At 37.0% G+C, this 14,969-nt stretch overlaps 1 protein-coding gene across 10 annotated transcripts in view; it reads left to right on the top strand.

Moving 5' to 3' along the window:
* LOC111504205 (potassium voltage-gated channel seizure) overlaps positions 1 to 14,969 on the top strand; it is a 741,437-nt gene that overhangs the window by 364,443 nt on the left and 362,025 nt on the right. Inside the window, exon 1 of one of the 10 annotated variants that reach the window (XM_074183664.1) lies at positions 9,145 to 9,662. The exons of the other annotated variants lie outside the window; for them this stretch is intronic. Within the exon in view, the coding sequence (XP_074039765.1) occupies positions 9,180 to 9,662 (483 nt within the window). The 5' untranslated portion in view covers positions 9,145 to 9,179. Of the gene's footprint in view, positions 1 to 9,144; positions 9,663 to 14,969 lie in introns of those variants that run through there. 10 annotated transcript variants of the gene reach the window in all.

Below are 14,969 nucleotides of genomic sequence, written 5' to 3'. Positions count from 1 at the left end.
TGATCTGGATAGAGTCTGCGGAGTTCGAAGAGAAAATCTCGATATTTTATCCGTTTTTCCACCTCTTTTCTGACGATATTCGTCTCGCCAGGAGCTGAAAACTCCACGACAAATATCGTCTTGATCTGGTGGTCGAGAAGAACTACATCAGGCTTATTAGCTTGTATGAGCCTGAGGGTGGGGAACGAATAGTTCCAATAAATTCGGCACTTCTCGTTCCCCACAACGGATTCAATATCCCCCGGAGCGTAGGGCAACACCGGTGTCTCGTCAATACCGTAGGAGTGCCGTAGATGATAATATAGCACCCTTAGGGCCGCGTTATGTCTATGGATATAGGCCGAGACCGCATATGTTGGACATGCTGATAGCAAGTGCATTAGGGTCTCGGGCGCCTCGCGGCAGGCCCTGCACCTTGTGTCAGGAACCTCTATACCCATCACGCGACTGCGGTAGACTAAGGTGTTAAAGACACCATCCTGGCAAGCCATGATGAACCCCTCAGTTTCCGACTTCAGCCCACTCGACCTGAGAAAAGCGAACGTCAGGCGCTTTGATAAGCCAAGGTCTTCAATATTATTGAAGAAGACCCCATGCATTGGCTTATCCCTGTGTCTCCGCAGAAGTAAGGTGATCTCTGCGGCTTTTATCTGAGCTTTTTGCTGAACGGGTTCCAACTCGGTGACAGAGTTGTAGTCACCTCGTTCAGAGTCGAAAACTATACCGAGTTCATCAGCTGCTCGAGCAGCTGCCCTAAAGAGAAATGCTCCAATTCCTGCTCTCTCATGGTCACGGACCATGCAGAGAAGGGGATCCGAACTCCTGACGACTTTACAGGCTGTATCCAGTACCATTCTGTCATGTAGACACTCCAAACTCAAAAGTCCACGACCTCCCTGTTGTCGGGGGAAGTACAACCGTGGAACGGACGATTTGGGATGCAAACTCCTATAGAGATGCATCATTTTTCGGGTCCTTACGTCGAGTTGATACAGCTCCTCCCGAGTCCACTTCACTACTCCAAACGAGTAGAGTAAGATTGGAACGGCAAGCATATTTGTTGCAGCAACTTTGTTCTTCCCCGACAGCTCCGATGACCAGATCTGTCGAAGTTTGTGCTGATACTTGCCGCGGAGAGAGTTTTTCACTGCGGTTACCTCTTGTGAGTGGCGTTGTTCCACCCCGAGGTAAGTATACGTCTCTCCGGCATCCAGATGGTGTAGGATGCTTCCATCTACGAGCTGCACATCCTCTCCGTAGTCCCCGCATCGTCCTCTTTTGAGATGAACCATTGCACATTTGTCTATCCCGAATTTCATACCGATAGCATGCGTGTACTCTTCCACCACCCTCAAGGACTGATGGAGATCCTTCTCTCCAGAGGCATAAAGTTTAAGATCATCCATATAAAACAGGTGGGTGACCTTGTGCCTCCGGTTTCCGGGGTGCCACAGTTATACCCTCGAGTGTTTCTGAGCGCAACGGATAATGGCAATAGTGAGATGCAGAATAGAAGTGGACTGAGGGAATCACCCTGAAATACACCCCTTCTGAAAGTGACCCACCCTGTTTGGACTCTTGCTTGACCAGATGTTATGGTGAAGCGAGTTCGCCAAAGTGGTATCAGTTGTTCAATGCATCTCACTATGTTGTCGGGTACCGCAAGGCATCTGAGCAAATGCAAAATGAGCTCATGCGAAATTGTATCAAATGCCTTACGGTAATCGATCCAGGCCATAGAGAGGTTACGCTTATATTGTATCGAGTCCTGCGTTACACATCTATCGATGAGCAGGTTCTCTTTACATCCAGCGACTCCTCTCTTCGACCCTCTCTGCTCATATATCCGTTCGAACACTCGGTCAACTGCGGTGAGTATTCGTGTGTATAAGATGCTTGTAAACAACTTATAACACGAATTCAAGCATGTTATCGGTCTGTAATTCTTAGGAATCGACAAATCTCCGCTTTTGGGGATGAGAACGGTCCGCCCCTCGACAAACCATTCCGGAATCGGCTGCTCTCCGTCCAGCCATAAGTTGAAAACTCTGGCCAGATGGCGGTGGGTACTTGGTAGTTTTTTCCACCAATAAGTGTTCAGCCCATCTGGGCCTGGAGCAGCAAAGTTCTTGGAACCAACAAGGGCTCTTCGAACGTCATCCGGGGTTATCGGGTTGCGCAGTTCATTGAGCTCAGGCTGTCGAAGCTCTCTGTTGAAAGCTTCGAACTGCGCTAGGGCTGGAGTGTCTAAGTTGAGTGGCTGCGGGTGTTCATAGATATCCTTCCAGAAGGATTCCACCTGATCAGCAGTCGGCGGATTATCCACAACACGTGGAGGCTCTTGGAATAAGCGAGAAGGTTTCTCGCGGAACTTAAGATTTTCCGCGATACTTCTCGCTCGCCTCACTAGTGACTTCTTAGCAGCCACTAGCATTCGTATCCTATCAAGGCAATGCTGTTTGGTGGTCAACAGCACGCCTTGGCTTAGAGTGTGATGGATACGTCGTAAATTGGCGGCTATTCGCCGCACTGCGGGCGTGAAAGGCCTATTGGCCGCCCTGTAGTCCATCACACATTGGATACGAGACGCGTGTTGTCTCGCCGACGTGATCTTAGCCTCCATCTTGTGTACACGCCGTTCAATCTTCCGAACCGCAAGGCCGGGATTTCGTCCTTCCGATTCGGAAAGCGATTGGACGACGTTATACACGGCGGTGTTGATTTGCCAGATGTCAGCCTCTTCTGTTAGAACACTATGAACCTCCGCATCCAAACAAGCCAGTTCTTGTGGCTTCAGGGGCCTAATTCTGTGGAGCGCCCTGATTGTCGTCTCCATTGGTGGTATGGTGCGAGTCTCCTCTCCAGCCGTGCCAACGGGTGGTAGAACTGCCACTTCTACCACTTCGTTAGCAGACTGGGGAGGAGCTATATAGCCCTGCCGCCGAAGATAGGATACGTAATCCCTAAGATTTTGGGCGGAAAAGGCGGCATGCTCCGGATGTGTTTCACACCACAGAGCATGCAATCTCGCCATGTACCCTCTTCGCGCGGGCTCACTACTCTCGTAGCAATGCATAAGGCTATCTCTCAGCTCATGCGTCCACTCAAAGCGTCCGTTGTCGTTGCCAGGGTTGTCGTCGGTAGGCAAATCATCGTTATGGGCCCCACCACCTTGCCTCTGACCCCTCCGAGCGGGTCGATTGTGGGGGCCTCTTCCTCGATTGTTGGGAACCAAGTGTTGAGTCCACCGGGTGGTTAGCCCTGTGGACCCACGGCCGGCACCGGAGGGAGAATATAGTTCTCCTTCCCGGGTGCGCCTGGGCTGCCGGTCCGGTTTTGCACCAGTTGCTCGGGTAAGTGGTGTCGCAACTCACCAAAGGCCAAGGGTGTTAGTGGCCATCCCTGCTTATTATTATTATTATTATTATTATTATTATTATATTTGAATTGTCATCATATCCACATCCCCCTTGTGTGACTTTCATAATAAATATACATCGTGCTTTTTCTTCGATAAATTTGAGAGTAGTAAAAAGTTACTTTCAAAATTTGATATCTCGAAAACGGTTGAATTCAGAATTGAAATGTGAAATATTATATAGGGTGTTGTATTAAAGAAAAAGCAACTTAATTTCTTCAAAACTTTTTGTCTGATCCTGTATACTTAATTTTCATTAAATGTGGTAGATTTTGAAAAACCCTAAAACTTTTGTATCTTAATATTTTTCGCCAGCTATCTTACTTTAAGAGATAATCAACCGTTTCCATACATTTCAGCGACCCTGTATGAGCAATATTTCATAGAAGGTCTAACTTGAGCTCTGATTCGAATTGTTATTCCAAATTAACAAATAAAAGTTGAAATGCTAGATAGGGAAAAAATTCAGAGAGGATCTTGAAGATTCAACGGTAACTATTCGAAACATCTTCACAGTTATAAATTCATTTTGGCACAAAATATGATGAAGTTTTTCCAGTGAGATCATTGTGATTATTGATTATGTGCGCGAGTGAAGAAAATCATGGCATATATTGTATGCCTTTTGGAAGTCAAATGTAATAGGTTTGAGTTCTACCGAATGAATTGAAACAACTGAACTCATTATCTCTGTTCAAGAAGAAGCTGAAGCTATGGCTGATTTCAAGATCAATAATTTTAACACATCGATTAGTCGATAATAAAAAATACATACTATGATTGATAGTAAAGTTAAGGCTATTTAAAATAATTTCTTTCACACACTCGTTCTCTCAGATATTTCTGTGGAAATCTGAGGCATACCATCATCACATCAACACAAGTTATACTTTCTTGATTTTGATGATCGCTCTTGTCTCATATTTCATGATTATTTATGACGTAAATATAACGTTTGAAACGATTCTTTTGTACTAATTATCCTTACTTCACAACAAATTATAGTTACAATTCGTATATTCTGCTGAATTCTCTCAATATTATCGTTATGATAACCTGAATAGTAATTTTATTTTTATGGAATTTTTGGTATTATTATTTAGTATTATTTCCTTGAGAAAAAATTATATTGTTTACACTTTTCTCAAGCCATTTTTGTTCCAACTTTGGTCTACTGCTCTTTTTATAATTAAGCTATATCTGAAACTCTGTAACCTGTAATCTTATTTTTACCCTTGTTTTCTTTTCCATTATTTGACTGTAGGGGAGAGTGTTGTATCTTTGGGCAAATTTCATGTCGATTGACTCAAAATGTTCAAGAGTTGCTTTATAATGACTATTGAAGCACACAGAACTAGATACAACCTTTATCTATAAATCACAAAGTATACGTCTATGGATTCGTTTCAGTTACCTTTTGAAAAAAAAGTTGAAATTTTTTCGACAGGGCGTCCAAAGGTACAACACTGTGTTGTACCTTTGTCCATAATATGTTGTACCTGTGAACAGAGGGCAAATTGCCTTCAATTAAGAATAAACAACACAAACTAACGGAATATTCTTCATTACATCAATTATAAGATGACAAACATGATTACTTTACATTGTATATATCAAATATAACATTAAAGGACATCATATTTTGTTGGCTTTGTGATGTTTCAACCAAATCTGGTGAAGGCAGTTATTTTATTGTGTCTCCTCCGGAGACACAAGAGACCTCCTTATCTGAATACACAAATTTATTATTTCTACTAACTGTTTTTAAATATTTGACTAAGTATTTGTCATCTAATACCTCAACTATCTTGGCAACGTAGTGTGCAATTTCCTTTTTACTGTCCAGTTTTACGTTTGATCATCCTGATGAATTTGTACCTTTGGCAAGGCCAGAGGTACAAGCGCCCAAAGGTACAACACTCTCCCTTATTTCATTTGATTCGTCAACATCACACCTTAATAATATGTCACCACAAACAAGCTGATAATATCAGCTTCGGTGGATTTTTTGTTCATTCCAAGAGTTTTTTTAGAATCATTTTGTTTTAAAACTATAGAAGGTCTGTATTCTTTTTTCGCTATTTATGAATAAACATTATAATTATTTAAAAAAATTGAACTGAATTACAAACAATATTGTCTTTATTTATATCATAGATAGCTCTGCTAGGTACCTGGTCTTGATTGTCTTTGATTAATTTTACATGTTGCCTTATCTAGAGATCTCAAAAAATAATTTCATAATATCGCCTTATCAAACAGTCAGATAAATCTATCAATGAAATATTACTTCAACAAGCTGACTAGTATACTATTAGGTATTGGTCCACCATCGTTATTCATAATATTTTTTTGTTTTGGTGTGCTAAGTGTTCCTTATATCTTATTTTGATAGATATTTTAGTCTGTCCATAATATTTTGCCTCACAGTCCTTACATTTAATTTCGTAAATTTCGGACTTTTCCGAATTCTTGACATTGTCCTTCGGATTTCCTAAAAGGCTCTGTAGTGTATGACTTGTTTTAAATACCATCTTCATACCTAGTTCCTTGAAAATTTTTCCAAAGTTCTTCGTATATTGGTGGTATTGAAGTCAAATTAAATTTTACTTCTTTAATATCATCTACAATACCCCTCGAGAAACCATTACTGGCTGCTATTTCCTGTATTGTACGTTTTTCTTTCGAATAATATTTAATGAGGTAATCCTTTCCGTAGTTTTCATCACATAAATCATCACTTTGAGATACAGTTAGAACCTCAGACGTAAAATGAATTTTATGAAAATGATGTTTCCTAAACACAAGAACTGTGACACTTTTGATCATCTTGTGATGAAACCAGTTCTTCAATGAGCTTGAAAAAAAACAAAGTTCTGGTGCTTGAGAAAAAACAGTTTTGTGAGATACATAAACCCTACTTCACAGTATACTCAACTGTTTGTACGTGAATGATAGATCGCTTTTGAAATATGGCTCATATGTATGGAGCTATATTTCCAAGTATACCCTTGAATCGCTGGGTTCTAGGAAAAAACTATCGTCTCGTGCAACGATTCAAACATTTCTAATAAGATTGAACATCGTTAAAGCAAATGACTAGCGGTAACATAATCCTCTGTACCAATTTTAATTTTAAATTAATGTTAAAGACTCTTTGAGTAAAAGGAAGAACTCCTACGATATTGAAATAATTGTTAGAAGGTCTTTATTTATTGGGAAAACTCAATGAGATCTGAAACACGTACAATCTAATCAACTGACAGAAGTGGTATTCAGTCTCAAAAATTCTAAATTCAGCACCTTTGGAATTTCACAATTACGGCAGTTTATATTTCTAAGAATCCCGACCGAATGTTCTTGATAACAGAATTCTAATAGGTAATGAAAACCATATATCTATCTCATGCAATTAGATGTGATATAACCAGATGAAGTTAATCGGTTTTCCACTATTTTTTTACTACTAGAAACATAAAAGTTGATTTCAGCCATAAGAAGATAGCACTTGGATCAAAAATCAATTCAATAATGCTCTCTAGTTCTCTATATAAAAATTTTCCACATTTTTCGTTCAATGATGGAGAAGTAGAAAGTCAATAAACTTCTTTTCGAAAGAAAGGTTCTGGTTTTCTAGTTCTTCATTTCAATCAATTTCAAAAAATTAACCGTATACAAAGATGTGTAGATCATGCAAAGAAGCAACTTTCAGACATGAGCTGGAAGAAAATGCCTTTTTGAAACAGCTATTTACATATAAACATTCAATTACACGAAATAAAAATTGTATGTACAACTTTCTTCCAGACAAATAATTTCTGAAATCAGGTGAAAACTTTATCTTTGCTGCCAATTTTGTAGGTAAATTGTTATGATCAACTTATCAAAAGCTTCGCGTATGTCCACTGTTAGAAATCCACACTTCTAATCTGAATAAACTTTCATTTTCTCTCAATTTTTTTACTTTTTCGTACTTTTTCACAATGTGATCCAAACATTACATCCAAACTTTGCATCTAGGCTTCATCTCTGTTCACCTTGTCACATAATGGAAATCCTAACATCTGCCAATCATTTCGCAAATTGTGGGAAAGTAAATTTAAGTTCTGCATTAAAACTTAGAGATGAATGGCAAATGTTAAATGATAAATTTCAATTCAAGAAATAATCCACATTAAAATAATAATATAGTAACAATAAGAATGACCGAATCTGAAATAGCTGACCTCACATATTTCTCATACGTGGTGTGAGGAAAAAGTTTATACTAAAAAAATATTTCACAAAACATTGATTTTGCTCTTGATCATTCTTGATTGATCACATAATAGTATGGTTCGTTCCATATCTCATGCCATTGTATCATTTAGAATAATCCACTGCTATTCCACTGAGTTTTCTGGAGAAGTACTGATAATATTTCAAAGGATTTGTGAAATACGGAACATTTTTGGTACCAAATTGATGTTTGCTTGAGTAACTCAGAACCTCGAGTGATATGATTTTTTCCAATATCTAAAGATTCAATACTCAACAATTGTGGCGGTCTAATATACAAACCCGAATATTCGCTTTCTTACCACTTTGGGTATTAAGAATAGAAACATCTGATTTATTATTTATCTTGCACGGCTTTTGCTTCATAATGCTTATCATTCATGTGAGTTTTTAGGTTTCCCTCGCAGTTGAAATAGAAAATGCGCTTTCAAAGTTCAGTACATCACCCAGATTTTGAAAAGCCATTTTTTTGTGGAGGAAATCTTGAAATATCAAAATTGTAAAGGAGAATCTCATATGAATGTTAGGTTAAGTTATGTCTATTCGACCCTCTACCGCAACCCGCAAGGGTTTATTGTGGCTCACACCTATTCACACTCGACCAAATAAACCCAGCTTCTTAACGAAGCCGATTATTTTCTATGGTTAGTGGTCTTTCAGGTCAGATGGTAAAAGTACGGCTCTGCCGAACTCTAAAAACCTGATTCGGTCCCCAGCGGGGCAGACACAAAGTATATGCTCTGTTCAAACAGAGGTGACACACATATATGAGTATAGGAAGGGCGCAAAGTTCTAGTTTGCCCTGATACACGTTACCGTGAAAATTCAATATATTTTTCACAAAGAAAGTCAGTAACGTGCTATACTCTATTCTTCTGCCTAATAAAAAAAGAATAGAACATATACCCATCATAATTCTAAAATGGAATATTTTTCCAAAATCCCGTTTCAACGTTCTGGATTCCAAAATCTGCCCCCATCTTCAGAACTGAAGACAATATTTGCTTTGATTTCAGTTATTTTCGAACTTCTTCGAAAGATATTAGAGGAGTTTTATGCCTGGTCATTTTATTCATATTGCCATAATTTCAATCCCATTCTCCAGCCAATTTTTTTTTGAGAAGTGAACTCTTTTTTGGCTGAAAATTGGTTTCATTCTCAAAATTCTTCTGCGGCATTTTTCCAGATTGATGCCATTGTAATTATTCTCCACTATTTGCAGTAAGCACAAGACATCATTTCAGAATTTCTGCCATATTGTGACTACTTTACCTTGCCCTGATTCCATTCTCATTCCATATGCATTCATTCAATTTTTCCTTTTTGCAAAACTGTAGCGAGTGCATGATTATCAACGGGCCTTGAACATTTGGTATGCTACACAAATCTTTAATTGTCAAGTTACTTAGAGATTGATACAAATACTACATTTTATAGTTTCTGGAATGGATATAACCAATAGTACTCAACACCTAACCCAAAAATGTTAATAAAATCCGATCCAATAGAAAAATCGAGCAATATGAACCACGTCAATCCCGAAAACATAAACATAATCAAAAAAATAATCGACGATTTCGAAACCAACGAACAGACACCAAAGCATCCTAGGAGGAAACGCAGCAAAACGAAAAAATTCAGCAACAGCGACTCCTTGATCCACAAATACAAAAAATCACAGATATCCCCGAAAACAGCTCACTCTCTTGACGGAAAATTCATAAAATTCAAGCCGTCCAATAGTGTAGAGGACTTTTTGAAAAACGATAACGACGTTTATATAAATTTTTTCGAAAACTGTGATAGTGAAAATGCTGACGCGAACGCTTTTCGGAAATTCATGCAACGCAAAAGTTTATTTAAAAATGGTAGCAACGCTAAATTAAGTGATGGACTCGGAGATGAGTTCAAAGTTCTACGAGAGTCGAAGGGTCACCAGGAAAGGGTCAAGAACAACGTCAAAGAGGTTAGTATTTTTTATTTATTACTGATTTGTTAGTGGAAACACATGTACGATCTGATCTGCCATGTTTAAAAAACTGAAAAACACGCTTTTAAAGAACATCGAACTAAATAAGCTTAAAACAATAATGAATGAAAAGTACTTTCAACTTTTTAGTTCGATGTTCTTTAAAAGCGTCTTTTTTAGTTTTCTAAGCTATATTCATTTTTCACTTTTTCGTCCGATTTATTGTCATAAATAATTTTTTTTCAAGTTCTAGTCACTAGTATTATAAATCTTCAACAGACGGCGCACGAATGTAAAATTCCTCTCAAACAACATAATAAATTCTAATGATAATTCTATAGTAATACTGAGATGCAGTGAGTCTTCAACAGAGGGCGGACAGTTGTAAAATTTGTTTCGAAGTAGAGAGAAAATTTACAGTAATAATTTCAAAAAACAATTCAGTCTTGATGTTTTGATTCAAAGTTTCAATCAAAATATTAATGGACTAAAAATATATTTTCAGTGAATAATTTTATTTTTCAAATCAATCTTTTGATTTGATATGTATGTCAAGCACCTCAATTCTAATTTTTCGATTTTCTGAAATATTTGAGTAACTGAATTTTTTAGGTGTACAATTTACGATAAAGTTTTCATTGTTGAAATCTATATTCTGGTTTGCTTTCAAATAATCGAATTAGATTTTGAAATGTATCTTCCGTTTCGTTCAAAACTTTTTTCTGTACTGAATCACGGGTGATTGTAAATATTTAGATATTTCATCTGTAGTACAAAATTTCGCTAACACTTATAATTCTTAAAATATAATTTTTATTTTGATTTTGTTTTTAGCAAGCAATACGATAATTCTGTTAATACAGATTTCAAGCTTGAGAATTCCAAACAAACATACATACAAACACACATACATGCATACATACATACATACATACATACATACATACATAATTACATACATACAGGTGAAGCTAATATAAAGCGTTTAAAAAATATGGCACAAAGCGGTCACGCTTTTTTCACAATAATACTAGTATTTTTAATTTGTTATTGTTTTAAGCTTATAAGAAAATATTTTCAACTTTTCAGTTCCATGTTCTTTAAAAGAATGTTTTTTAGTCTTTTTAAACTATATTTACTGTATCTAAACTTCGGGATCAATCAGCCGTATATTGTCTAGAAAAATGACCATTGATATTTTCCGCTTCCGGAAAGGGAGTCTGAAAATCAGCTACCAAGCCCAAAGCAGCAGGCGCGCAAAGGAGGGTTACAAATTAGGAAGCAGGTGCGCGTGTTTATAAAAAAAATACTTTTTTCAAATGAAGAAATACATGTAAAGTGATTTCGAATTATATCAAAGGGGTTATGTACAACGCCATCTGCCCGCGAATAGATCAAGCAAGCAAAAAATACCATTATTATGATGTCGGATTTCTTCAACACATTACATTAAATTTATGTACGAAATAAACCCATTTCTTTGTGTTTCTTGCTATTCTCTTCCCCTCTGTACATCTTGATCCTTTTTCTGTGATTTTATTTCACATATCTGTTCAATTGATTTGTGTTATTCATTTTTTCCAAACGTCCTCATCAAGCTAGATGTAGTTTTTCAATATACAGGGTGTTTCCTAACTACGGTACGAAATTTCGGAGCGTGATTTCGTTAGGTTTTTTAGGGGAAAAAAAATTTATGAACATATTTCCGGAGTTGCTTTGTTTCTGATATGAAGGGCGTTGGAGTTTCAAAGAAACAGTATTCATAAAATATCATGAATATCCTTATTCCGATTTGGTTGAAATTTGCTACAGTTATTTGTTGTTATGAAGTGGAATGTTATGTTGTGTTATGTTATGTTGTGGAATTGGCCGCGTTGGTAGTGCGCCCGACTCACGATCAGAAGATCGTGGGTTCGTTCCCGCCTCGACCAGATATTTTTCTCGAGAGAATTTATCTGGTTGAAGCTGGAATGATTCTGCAACCGTGTTAGGAATCACACGTTAAAAGGTAAGACCTCGTTAGTCCTTAGCTCGCACAGGTTCTCAACTTTTGAGAGTTGTCGTTCGTATGGGGGCGACAGCTGATTAACGGAAAAACAGATTTTGAACAGATTTTTTGAACTTATTTTATCCGCACCAGATTGGAATTATTTGGTTCAGTGACGTCTCAATAGGTACCAAAGCCAAAATATTGAGAAACAAAAGAACTCCACTGACTTTTTTGTACTTTTTAATTATTTTAGATCAATTAACATATAATACAACTTTTTCGTCATGTTTTCTTCATATCTAGCTTCGTTTTCGCGAAAAAAGTTGAAGCCACTTTACTTACATTAACACCTGCTTTGGAAACCAGCTGACTATGATAGTGTTGTCATATCAGTGAGGGTTGGAGTTATCAATTATCAGTGATTCCATCATGAATGATTTTACTAACGCTGAAATGACTGACGTGCATTTTATTTATGGATTAGCAAACGGGAATGCGGAAGTAGCACAAATAATTTACTTGGACTGATATCTCAACAGAGAGATTCCATGTGCTAAAACATTCAGATTATGTGAAACTGGAAGTTTTAATAAAAATGCAGCTGGTGGAATACCAGAAACTGATACAAAGCCTGAACTAGAAGAGGCTATACTTGATGCGGTAAAAAAAGATTTTTCAAAGTACGAGTTAGCAAAGTTTGCACTGCAGCTGGAAGTCAGCCCAAAAACTGTATGAACTGTTCTAAAAAACCTCCTTAGCCAATGTCAAATGCAGCGGGTCCAAGCTCTACTTCTTCGTAATGTTCATCCAAGATTGATGTTTTGCAGGTGGTTGATTTATACGACGGCACACAATAATAATTTTCTACCAAATATTTTGTTTACTGACGGAGCAATTTTTCAACGAGATGCTATCATGAACTTTTACAACGACAATTTTTGAATTGACGAAAATATACATGTCATTAGAGAAAGTCTTTTCCATTTCTATTTCCAGCAACAATTTTCGCTGAACGTTTGGGTAGGAATGATTGCTGACTATCTAATTGGGCCATTTTTTCTACCAGTAATATTTGAATCCTACACGGATTTTTTATTAGATCATTTACCCATTTCGTTAGAAGTGCCGGTACTTGTGAGAGGCAACATGTGGTTTATGAACGACGGGACTCCAGCTCATTTCAGTGTTCTTGTTTGTCAGCATCTCGACATCACCTACCCTAATCGCTGGATTGGACGTGTAGGACTTTAAAATTAGTCAGCTTGCAGTCCTGATATGAATCCTCTTGATTTCTATCCATGAAAACCCCTGTACTAGATATGAATGACTTGAGGAATCGAATAATTTACAATTGCGATGTCATAAAGAATACTCCAGGTATTTTTGAACGTGTCAGACAATCAATGACAAATCGATTGCAGTCGTGTATTTTACCAGAAGGTGGACATTTTGCTCATTCACTCTAAAGTTGAAATTGTTTATAATTTACTTTTGTTTTTTATTTTATATTGTCCATGGATATGGATAGTCTCCAAAGAAAATTTTCATGATATGCGGAGTGGCTACAATTTTTACCTTGAAGACGAAGATAGATATGAAGAAAACACAAGCGACGAAAAAGTTTAGTTTTTAGTTGATTAATCTAAAACAAAATTAACTGCAAAAACAAGTCAGTGGCGTACTTTTTTTTCAATATTGTTGGCTGTGGCGCCCACTAACACTCCACTGGACCTGATAATTTCAATCTAGATAGTGCTCAATAAACGCTTTATTACTTCAAATAACTGTGTCAGATTTCAACCAAGTCGGTGTAAGGATATTTATGATATTTTATAAATATTTTTTCAAATAAATTTCAACGCCCTGTATCTCAGGAACGAAGCAACTTCTGACATATGTTCATGAGAACTTTTTTTTAAACGACTGAACAAATCATCTTCCGAAGTTTCGTACCGTAATCAGGAAACACCCTGTATTCCAGGATTGATTCGATTTCTAAACCTTTCTTATTTTTGTATTCCTCATTTCCTTCATTCTTGTGACGCCCCTGACCCTTCTGAGGATAAACATCACCATTATGTCATCTATAAAAAAATCAATAGGAATCAACTGAACCATTTTGATTGAATGAAATCCGATGCCAAAAATTATTGAAGACGATTACGAAAAATGGTTTGACTTTTGCCTACTCTTATTGAACCCATTTCACATTGATTCTCAATTTACTCGCCTCGTCCAAGGAAGAAAGTAGTTAGTATATTGTACAAGTGAGAAAAACGACATATTTCTCACGAATTATATCGCCCGTTCCCATGTGAACCGCTGACCATGCTGAAGCAGAATCTCGCGATTCTGGGAAACTGATGTGCAAGCATTCTTATCTTCATGGGAAGAATACTTTTGTAATTCGGTTATAATTTTGCTCTCATACTGTTAACATCAATTTTTGTTAATAAAATTAATTTTTAAAAAAGGACTTTGACATCCTAAAGCTATATTTCACGAGCGCAGAAGTTTGTTGCGAGTGCCGCAAATCAAGCGAGTGAGAAATATGTCATTTTCTCACGCACACTGTACTTTTTTTTACGGTTGCGTTGTTTTCAGGTATTTAAAATTAAAATACATATATAATAATACTTGTATGTCATCAACCCATTTTTATATTTCACTTAAAATAGTAATTAACAGTTATATTTGAACAATTTTGTAAAGTAATTCCTGGTAGGAACATGTTTATTAACGGTAATTGAAATATTAGCTGCGGTCGAAGTTGAAGTTGACGGGGAAACGTACTGAGTTTCCACAGTATTGTTGTGTTCAGGTTCTGATGGCGGTGGAGGCTAAAAGGATTCTACTAAACTTTTTGATATTTTCATTTTGTTAGCTATGGAGTTGTCGATATAAGACTCAGCAACATTGCTGGATTTTCAACCCCCATTGTGTTTTAAAGTTAAAAGATCTGCTTCTGCATTAACTAAAATAGTCGCAGATGACCTTCGGAAACAGTGGCCAGTATATAATTCAGGGTTCCGTAATTGCAAAAATTTCGCTATTTCTATCGCCATGGTGCCAAATTCATTTATCCCCACAGGCTGTTTCCTACATTTGCTATTTTTGTAATTTAAAAATAAAACGTGTTTCATTTGTGCATGATCGAAGCTTCACATATTTTTTGTAAATTTAGTAGAATTCTCGTGTGACTGAGAAATTTCTAGGAACCTTGGTTTTAGTATCGGGTAATTTCATCAAAACGGCCGAATTAAAATCTTCCATGTCACCGATTTTTAATTTTCATCACAAATTCATCATAACGG

This window comes from Leptinotarsa decemlineata, unplaced genomic scaffold (assembly GCF_025532065.1).
Source record: "Leptinotarsa decemlineata unplaced genomic scaffold, Ldec_3_MD MMD2_tig00026340_RagTag_RagTag, whole genome shotgun sequence".
Lineage (NCBI taxonomy): Eukaryota > Metazoa > Arthropoda > Insecta > Coleoptera > Chrysomelidae > Leptinotarsa > Leptinotarsa decemlineata.
The sequence above is the reverse complement of the archived record's forward strand: the minus strand, read 5'-3'. Positions and strand labels throughout refer to the sequence as shown.